The 10,497-nt window shown below is 38.2% G+C and overlaps 1 protein-coding gene across 2 annotated transcripts in view; it reads right to left on the bottom strand.

The window, feature by feature from the left end:
- Positions 1–4,064: 4,064 nt before the first annotated feature.
- LOC138715818 (uncharacterized) overlaps positions 4,065–10,497 on the bottom strand; it is a 29,442-nt gene continuing 23,009 nt past the window's right edge. For both annotated transcript variants that reach the window (XM_069848914.1, XM_069848915.1), the window contains exons 4-5: positions 10,277–10,472; positions 4,065–6,018 (exon numbers count right to left, since the gene is read on the bottom strand). In XM_069848914.1, coding sequence (XP_069705015.1) covers positions 4,448–6,018; positions 10,277–10,472 — 1,767 coding nt within the window. In that variant the 3' untranslated portion in view covers positions 4,065–4,447. The remainder of the gene's footprint in view (positions 6,019–10,276; positions 10,473–10,497) is intronic.

Here is a 10,497-nt window from a genome sequence, read left to right as displayed (position 1 = left end):
TGATAATTATATTAATAACTAGGCTTGTAGTGTTGGGAACCGATAGGGTGCGTTACGGTGGTTCCAAGTTGACTATCCGTTCACCAATCAGTACTCTATCATGCATAAACAGTGTACCTGCTGAATGATAATGCCGAAGGTTAAAGGTTCTCAGGCACATATTTTTGCAGCGGAATTTGGCGAGTGTTTTGAAGTGAATGGCGGAATTATTATGTGTAAATTATGTAATACAAACATTCGAGGTGACAAGCGATATTATATACAGAGGCATTGTAGCGCAAGAAAAAAAAAGGAGGAAACTCAAACCCTCGAATAATACTTGTGTAATCGGTCCCCAACATTACAAAAGTATTAATAACATTTTGTATTCACCCCACAGAAAAAAAATCACATGGTGTGAAATCGGGAGACCGTGGAGGCCATCGGGAGAAAACCGTTACATTCGGACCGGTATTTACACGAAAGAAACACGCATCCACTTTCGTTTGTAAAGCTATGTCAACCACCTAAAACTTCGATAATCATTTAAGGACACGGTGTATTGTTATTTTTTGGACGGGATATTCTGGTTGATAAATAACATCCTTATTCTTTGTACCATATTATTAGTGTTTTCCACGGTATATTTATAGTAAGTAACATACAATATTTATTAAGTTTGAACTAATGAGTCCTGCAGTGGAGTCAACCACAGTTGATCCCTGGCGTTTCCTGAACCCTTGAGCCTGGTTTTATGTGTAATTTCATTACAAATATACTCTGCTAACAATATATCAACCTAGTTTTGCTTTTCTACCATTAAGTGTGAGTTGGTTTCTTCAAAAGTTGATGTCACAGAATCTGTCTATATTACAGCTTGAGGTTTTATTTACACATATAAATTAATTTATTTTGCTTTACCTGTTCATAATGTCATGATCAAGTGAGCGTTGGTAAAATTAAAGTGCCGAGAAAGACCCGTCATCTGGCGGGAAAGCACAAATTTGGCGAAGATACTGCCCTCTGTATAAAGACAAAAGAAATAGTTTTATAGTAGCCGCGGTACAAGTGTAAAACCCAGAAAAGTATAGTAATAGTAGATATTTCTAGGCATTTCAATGATTTAATAGCGTGATTAATGATTATTATCGGAATAGAATTCAATCAGTTTCAACTAGCATTACAAACAGATCATCGCGAGTTGCGCTTCAAATTCACACAGCGTCGAATTCTGACGTCAGAGATCAACTCTCACTCCAATGTAGTACACATGTTACATAATTTGTTATAATATAAATAAATAATCTTAATTGTAAATTGTAAACTTATTAACAAAGTTTAAATTACTTAAATTCAAAAGAAACCACAGTGTTTCGAACTTACACAATTCAAGTACTCTGAATGATAAATTTCTAAGGATTCGGAACATTACACCATACTGTCCATCTTACGCCTCTTGTACCTTCTGCTATGTTGCCTAAAAACGTAATTAGTTCCTTCTCGAAAATAACTAATTAATTTAATTCATATTCTGAAAAGATTCGACCTTAAATGAAGGGTTCAGAACCATAGTGGGCCAAGCGCCATTTACTAAAACCGTAGAAAACAAGAGTTAAAATGAAGTTATCACCATAATTCAATGGAAACATAGGCCTATAGCAAGTAATGTAAAGTGTACACATTAAAACTAAATGATATGTCAATTTTTATTAAACTATGGTATTCACTTAATTTTAACCCTTGCTTTCTCCGTTTTTAATAAATGGCGCTTGGCCCACTATGGCTCTGAATCCTTAAATTTTACTGTTTCTTAGGTGTGAAGACAAACGACTTCGTCTTTCTTCTCACTTAATTGGATATCAGTCGTGAGAAAGAGAGCAATTCTAGAACTCACAAGCACGTATTAAATTTCGATCTCAACAAAAGAGCAACAAACCATTTCTCAGAGTTTCCTGGTCATACAAAGCTGTACAAAACGATCCCAGTCCTGCGAACGAAAGTGAACTGAGGATATACTGCAATGAAAGTAGAGGAACAAAGATTTTTTAAAAGGAGAGGGTGGAGTAGACGGAATGGATTTAATAACCATGGAATATTTAGTGTGGCAATACTTGTCATTATTATTATTATTATTATTATTATTATTATTATTATTATTATTATTGTTATTATTATTATTATTATTATTATTGTTATTATTATTATTATTATTATTATTATTATTATTATTATTATTATTATTATTTTCAATCATTATTATTATTAGTCATTGAATGCCCAGTGATTGTAATAGTTTCATCTTGAATAACTGAAAAGAGTGTCTCTTAATTCATTTAAAATTATTTTCGATATGAATAATTTCGAGGGAAAAATCGTTCCGGGGCCGGGCATCGAACCTGGGACCTGGTTAAACGTACCAACGCTCTACCAACTGAGCTACCCGGGAACTCTACCAGACACCGATCCAATTTTTCCCTCTATATCCACAGACCTCAAAGTGGGCTGACAAGCGTCAAGCAACCAACTTCGAGTGCACACTAACTCTGTGTGACTTAAATTGTGGTTTTCTGTTAACGAACAGTGACGTGTATTATGCAAATCAAGATTTCAGGTATAACTCCCTGTAAGGTCGATTTGAATAATTTCGATGGAAAAATCGTTCCGGGGCCGGGCATCGAACCTGGGACCTTTGGTTAAACGTACCAACGCTCTACCAATTGAGCTAACCGGGAAATCTAACAGACACCGATCCAATTTCTCCCTCTATATCCACAGACCTCAAAGTGGCCTGACAACCGTCAAGCAACCAACTTCGAGTGCACACTAACTCCGTGTGACTTAAATTGTGGTTTTCTGTTAACGAACAGTGACGTGTATTATGCAAATCAAGCTTTGAGGTATAACTCCCTCTAAAGTCGATTTGAATAATTTCGAGGGAAAAATCGTTCCGGGACCGGGCATCGAACCCGGGACCTTTGTTAGAGCGTTGGTACGTTTAACCAAAGGTCTCGGGTTCGATGCCAGGCCCCGGAACGATTTTTCCCTCGAAATTATTCAAATAAACTTTACAGGGAGTTATACCTGAAAGCTTGATTTGTGTATTTTCGATATATTTGTTTGAAGTCTCGTTTCATTTCATTTCATTTCATTTCATTTCTGCTGTCTTAAGGTATTCATCTACACTTCACTTTTCACTTCCCTTCAAGAATTTGAATTTCTTATTTTTATGTCACCTGAGGCTTGAATTTTCTAGTTTTCAAAAATATATCAGCTTTATCTCTCTGATATTTGGCTAATTAATTAGCTGAGTTTTTATTGACCGGAAGCACCCTTTCTTTAAACCGGAAGTGCAGTTCTGCAAGTGTCAATCCGTCACTTTCTGGCAATTTTATATATTTTTCGTGTAATAACAATTCGAATTTGGTGGCAGAGTTTGACTGCATTATTTTTCTTACAATCAGGAAGCTGTGTGTTTGGTTTTGCAATTTTTCATACTCTCAGCTGAAGATGATTTTTCTCAATGTTAAGTTTTACAGCATTTTACAACACTAATGTTAACACAAAGTGCACTTAGGATTGAGATATTTTCATCATTCTTGCATCAAAATGAAGCTGATTAACGTAGCTAAGTGTTAAACTACAAACAGTGCCCTATTGCTTAAGAAAGTTAATTTAAAACTCGAAGACCTTAAATTTTTATATTTATGTTTGACATTTTCAAAAAATAAAATGACATTTTTCCTTAATGGAGTAAGACGGGGACAAACTGATTTCAGAACTTATTCTGTGCTGTTTTAGAAGTAAGACAGTGAAAGAAATTTTGTTCTAACTTAAATATGGACCAAGGACTAAAATAAATAAATTTCTGTTTTTATCTTAAAAATGCTCAACTTTTGTTATATCTACGTTCCGTGTAACTAAACCGTTAGCACTGTACGTGGCATTAATTTGTGAATAAACGGTTCACTTTATGCAAAAAAAAAAAAAAAGACGAAGACATTTAATATACTGTTCATCTTTTTAATGTCTATCGCGACATTCATTGTAAACTTAAAATTTTGAAGAGATATGAAAACATCGACAACAAAACTTTCCACACAATTTATTTTATATTGGTTGAACTATGTGTTGTAGAAAAATATTTCATTAGAAGTATTGGTTCTACTTCATAAAAAGAACCTCCTGTTAATTTGTAATTTGTGCACTCAAACCCCTAACATCCCATATAAAAACCCTTCTGTTTTAAAGGGAAAGACTATTCTTTTAAGAATAGTATTCGTTCTCATTAGTGCACAAGGGTGTGAAGAAGAAGAAGAAGAAGAAGAAGAAGAAGAAGAAGAAATATGATTACTTGGTCTCAAAGTAAAGAAGGAGGCAATGCTTTTACTAGCGCCAAGTATCGTTGATAGATATGCTGTTAGTGAGGAAGTTTGCTTCAGATCTATCCAAAGGAGTGTAGTTGAGCTGGTCACCGGATCATGACGCAGGGCTGGCAGCGCCCCGGCAGCAGGAACCCCGGGTGACACCTGGGGCAGTTGGGATTCCAGCCCTCCGCGTAGCGGGCGTGATTTCTGAACCGCATGATGCCGTGGCCGTCGTCCTGCGCAGGCGCGGGCAGCGGGATCACCAGCACGGTGGAGTTGGCCGCCTCCGAACCCGCGTGGCGGTCGGGCGTCGGGATGAAGAACATGCGGCGCGGGTCGGCGAGGTGCAGCTGCACCGCGTCTTGCGGCGAGGACGCGTTCTGCAGGGCCCTGTAGCGCGCGCGACGGCTGGATGCAGGCAGTGCGTTCTGGGAGGCGGCACTCTGAAGTAGTGCCTTGTGAGGCACAGGTGCTGTGTTAGCAGGGTTGTGCACTATACTTTCTGGGACTGGATTGCTTGGAAATCCATTGCTGGGAACTACTCTTTCTGGAGCTGAATTGCTTGGAAATCCATTGCTGGAAACTACACTTTCTGGAACTGAATTGCTTGGAAATCCATTGTTGGAAACTACTCTTACTGGAATTTGATTGCTTGGAAATCCATTGCTGGGGACTATTCTTTCTGGAACTGGATTGCTTGGAAATCCATTGCTGGGAACTACTCTTTCTGGAACTGAATTCCTTGGAAATCCATTGCTGGGGACTATTCTTTCTGGAACTGGATTGCTTGGAAACCCATTGTTGAGCTCTGATCTTGCTGGGACTCCATTTCTAGGAGTTCCATGGTTGTGCTCTGTTCTCTCTGGGACAGCAAAGCTAGGGAACCCATTGTTGGGCGCTGTTTCTTGTGGTACTGTACCGCTAGTAAATCCATTAGTGAATACTCTTTTCTCTGCGACTGGATTACTGGTAAATCCGTTGTTGTGAACTGACCTCTCTGTCCCAGAAATGCTAGGAAATCCATTGTTGGTCGCTGTTCTCTCTGGAACATCTTTGCTGGAAAACTCATTGTTGGAAAATGTTGTGTGTGGGAATGTATTGCTAGAAAATCCAATGTTGTGAACTGTTCTCTCTTGCACTGCGTTATTAGTAAATCCATTTTTGTGCGCTGTTGTTGTATTGCCCTGAAATCCATTGTTGTGCACTGTTCTCTCTGGAACAACATTGCTAGGATCTCCATTGTTGTGTGACGTTTTGTCTAGAACTATATTTCTGTGAGATCCATCGTTGTGCACTGTTCTTTCCGGAACTACATTCCTATGAAATCCATTGTTGTGCACTGTTGGATCTGAAACTACATTTCTAGGAGATCCATTGTTGTACACTATTCTCTCTGGAACTGTATTCCTAGGAAATCCATTGTTGTTCACTGTTCTGTCAGGTACTGTGTTACTGGGGACGTCATGATTGTGCACTGTTCTTACTGGGACTGCATTGCTAGAAAAACTAATCCTGATTACACCGTCTCTGTTGGATACAATGCTCTCTGGAACACCGCTGTTGGATGCAGGTCTTCCTGGAACTCTATTGTTGGCAGTTTTCTCTGGCACTGTGTTGTCAATGCGGCCCTCAGCAGCAGTAAACGAACCGGGGTACTTTCCTGAGAAAGTAGTCACTGTAAAACCAAGATATTTAATTTTTACAAATGCAACTACAAGAGAATGACTTACAAAGCTTGAGCCATAGTTCGTTCGTGAAATATGGGAAGAGGTAGAAGAACCTAATAGATAAACGTGATTTCGCGTCTTTGCAGCGGAATTCAAAATTGAACGAATGACTATGTGAGCTCAAAGTGTGCTGACCATTTGTCTCACTCCGGAGTATGTTGTTGCACTGAAGGGGAAAGGAGCCAAAAACATACCATAAGTTACACAACACACACACACACACACACACACACACAATAGAGGTAGCGACAACCTATTGCTAAATATTTGATGATACTAATAAAACGGAGAAAAATGAAAATTCTTCAAATATTTTAGAATTCTCCAATTTCTTATTAATAAAACTGAACAGTCTGAGTAAACTTCTTGAGGAATTGTCCAAGCTGGAGTCTGCTTCACTCACGTGGAGAAAACTCACAGTTTCTTATTAATGAAGTGAAGTCATTCTCAGACTTCCCAGAATATTCCCTAGAAAATAATGTGAATTCATCTTGTTTATGGACTTGAAATCAGAGAGTTAAGTTGTGAATGCTTGATTGACTGCATTTATTAATACTCCTCGACATATGAAGGTATACAAAGAACGAAGAGAGTTTTCTATGGGGAATTTATGTATCTTTATAGATTTGAAAAGAAAATGTGCAGTGGCCAGCAGGTCATTTCCTGGGTGGATACAATGAAACTAGAGGAGAAGCTCTAAACAATTAACAGAAAATCGAGAGTCTTTTGATATATGAAGAGTCCACTGCAAGAATGATGGATGTCACTTTCTTGTCGAAAATGAACCAAGACTGTCAATGCATAGCTTAAGACATATAGAATGTACATAGAGAGTCATATGGCATTAACACTGATAGTCATTGTCCAGTAATGATCGGAAAATCACAGTTAAGCTTTAAGCGCTAAGCATTTCAAACTTTCAATTGCTTCTCCTGCAAAATGTATTCCAAATGACATCCATCATTCTTGCAGTGGACTCTTCATATCTGAGTGGCCTGGATTTGAAAAGTTTGGTAGCCGTTTGGACCCGGATACAAACAAATCCTCTGTGCAAGAAGGGCATGGCACTCCACAGCTAATTGTCCGTATGAAATTAAATTACTCCATTTTTGTTGAATTCGTAATTTTCAAAATCGAATATTAAATGCTTAAATTAATTTTGGATGATTTGAATTAATTGTGTATGTTACTTAAGTAATAACCAGCACAATAATTAAGGCAATTCGATGGTGTTCGGGTAAAAGGGGTTAAGTCTTTTTTGAGCAAATTGAGTTTTGTTCCACAGATGAATACAAAAGTTAAATTCTACAAGTGTGTGTGCATAAAAACAAAGTAATACTAGCATTTGATGTGTTTTATTTGTGTAAAACATTATTTTCAATAAGGTTCCGAAGTTTAATTTTCATTTCACTGAAAATCTTTTTTATGACTTATCTCCCTTTACCCAAACACCATCGAATAATAAAAAAGTATAAAATAATAAATACGGAAATTAAAGGCTCATTCACAATGAAAATTAAACATAACGTAAGCGTTAACTTAAGAATATAAACGTTACGGTAAAATCAAGAAGTCATACCATCATTCACGATGGGAACATAAACATAACAGCAAACATACTCGTACTTGGTAACCATGGAAACATAACAACGACGTCATTTCCTCATATTCTGTCGTATACTTCAGCGCTCCACGATTGTGTTCTGTTTGCAAATCACGTAAGCTTAAGCATGAAAGTTTGGAGTTTGCAAACTTTCATGTTAACGTCTTACGGTAATGTTTATGTCAATGCTTATGTGAATCATTGTGAATGATCCCATTTGGTAACCTGGGCGCAAACTTCTGTGTTTATGTTACGGTTATGTTTAATTTTCATTGTGAATGGGCCTTTAAGTCGTGTTGTATACAAAACAGGGCTTTATCTCCTTCCATTAGATTTTTAGAAGCTTATCTTAATAATATAAACTTATTTCCGGTCATATTTGGATGTCTTTTTACAGTCACGCTTCCATATTCGCTTTTTATTTGATATTTAGTTACAGGAGTCTCAAAATTTTCTCATATTTCTCCCTGGTATCATTAAATGCTGGAAGCTTTTTTAATTTAGCTTTCGGCAGAAAGAATTTTTAAATATGACAGGATGATACTTTATCGTGTTAACAAAATATGTAGATAAGTTATTTTTGCGAAATTAGTTAACTGTCTAAAGTCGTAAATTTAAAGTTAACAAATAGTTAACCATCTAATAAGCCAAACTAGTGTTGAAGACATGGGAAAAATATATTCAACAAACTATTTAGAGTTTAACAATCACTAAATATTCTAACAATACCTGAAGAAACAGGCCAAGAATCTCACTGCCGTCTTGCTCTGAATCAGTCATGTTGAGAACTGTGATTATGAGTTCAAAAAAACAAAATTGGTCACAAAATATCTGTTAAAAGTCGGCAAGAGTTCAGCAGTGTGAGAATTCTCCAAAATCATGAAGAGTTCTCTAGTGATTATTAATAAGGAACGTGAGGTTTCCTCAGACAAAGGAGTTGATTCAAATTGCTCACGAGTCAATTGACCAGAGAAAGTTCTCCATGTTATTAATGTCACCACTACCGCGTCTGTTACGTTAGAAGGTTGAATGTCGCTATGCATACGGTCACGAACATATGAGCAAATCCGATGCAGTCATTTTATGGCTTCGTTCTTGTGTACCTACAGTCATTTGGCGTCTACACTGTCATTATTTCCTTCATGTCCCGCTCCAACTGTTACGTGTGTTAAGTTACTAGTCTTTATTTACTTAATAATGGTCAAACCTACCCATAAGTATAGGATCTTCCATAAATAACTTTGCATTCGAAAAGTTGACTACTTTTTACGATTTTTGGCTGTGTTGTACATCTCTGCTACTAAGAACTTTCCGGTACCGTACACTCGATTTGGTTAGGCGTTTGCCCGCCAGAAGTCTCCACTTCTCTATGTAGAGATAAATGAAACTATCGTTATGAAATTTAAAACTTATGGTTAGTGTCAAAAAACCAAAAATTACTATAAATTGTAATGAACTTACACTTACATAATTATGGCTCACAGTTCTCAACATGTCTGCCGCCCCGGCACAAATGCAAGCGACGGACCATCTCCTCGTGCACTTTCGAGAGCATTTTAGGAGTAACCATTTGTATCCTGTGCACAATTCTTTCCATCAATTCTGGAATATTGTGCGAGGTTATATTTTAGGCGTTATTATTATTGTAGGCGTTGTTATAGAATAGTTTTTATTTATAGTCCTAGGTTTATTGCATCTATTTATTTATAGTTAGAAATAGCATTTAGGTTTATTTTATTTTATTTATTTTTCTTTCTTTTATTGCTGTAATTATTGTATAATTGTAGACCTAATGGTATTATTGTATATTATATATCACTACCACCGGGTGTATACCCAATTGTAGTGTTACACACACACACACACACACACACTCTCTCTCTCTCTCTCTCTCTCTCTCTCTCTCTCTCTCCCTCTCCCTCTCCCTCTCCCTCTCCCTCTCCCTCTCCCTCTCCCTCTCCCTCTCCCTCTCCCTCTCCCTCTCTCTCTCTCTCTCTCTCTCCCTCTCCCTCTCTCTCTCTCTCTCTCTCTCTCTCTCTCTCTCATAAAAATAAATCGACGGGAGTTAAATCTGGAGATCGTGGTAGTCAAGCAATTAGATCTGCGCGACGGATCCATCTGTTATGAAACATCTTATTCCTCTTATTTGTTATACCAATTCAAACAAGCATGGAATAGAAATGGCACTTTCTGATGGACACATTTGTGACTAGATCGAATTGTGGCGGCAAACTCGTAACCAATTCGAGTGTACGGCACCGGGAAAGCTTCTTACTAGCAGAGATATACAACACAGCTAAAAATCGTAAAAATTAGTCAATATTTCGAGTGCCCAGTTACTTATAAAAGATCCTGCAAAAACTAGAACAACTTCGCAGTGTCAACGTTTCAAACTGAACAGCATTGTCAGCAGCAATAGACTTATCTATAGCTAAGTGTGAGTATGGCATTCTATGTTTGTCGGTCCACGCTCTCTCTCCGGAGTGTAGCTGGGCCTGCCTTTATAGTGGGCCATCAAGCAAGCAATCGTACTGCATACATGTTCAGTCATGGCAATGCATTTCTCGAACCCGTGGCCGTCGGAAGAGGTAGCGTGCACGCACCTGGTGGATGGTCGGAGGCCCCCACGAAGGGTTTGTCTCTCTGGCCGAGCAGCAGGTTGGCGCTGTAGTCGCGTTGCGCCCGGCTGCAGTCCACCATGAACCAGTGGTCGCAGATCATCATGCGTTGCTGGAACAGCGTGGCGTTGGGGCAGGAGTGCGTGAACTGCCGGCCCTCGGCGTCGCACGTGTGGTACAGCTGCGGACACGTGTCAATTTATGAC

This window comes from Periplaneta americana, chromosome 15 (assembly GCF_040183065.1).
Source record: "Periplaneta americana isolate PAMFEO1 chromosome 15, P.americana_PAMFEO1_priV1, whole genome shotgun sequence".
NCBI lineage: Eukaryota > Metazoa > Arthropoda > Insecta > Blattodea > Blattidae > Periplaneta > Periplaneta americana.
Note: the sequence above shows the minus strand (reverse complement) of the source record. Positions and strands in the feature narration are given on the sequence as shown.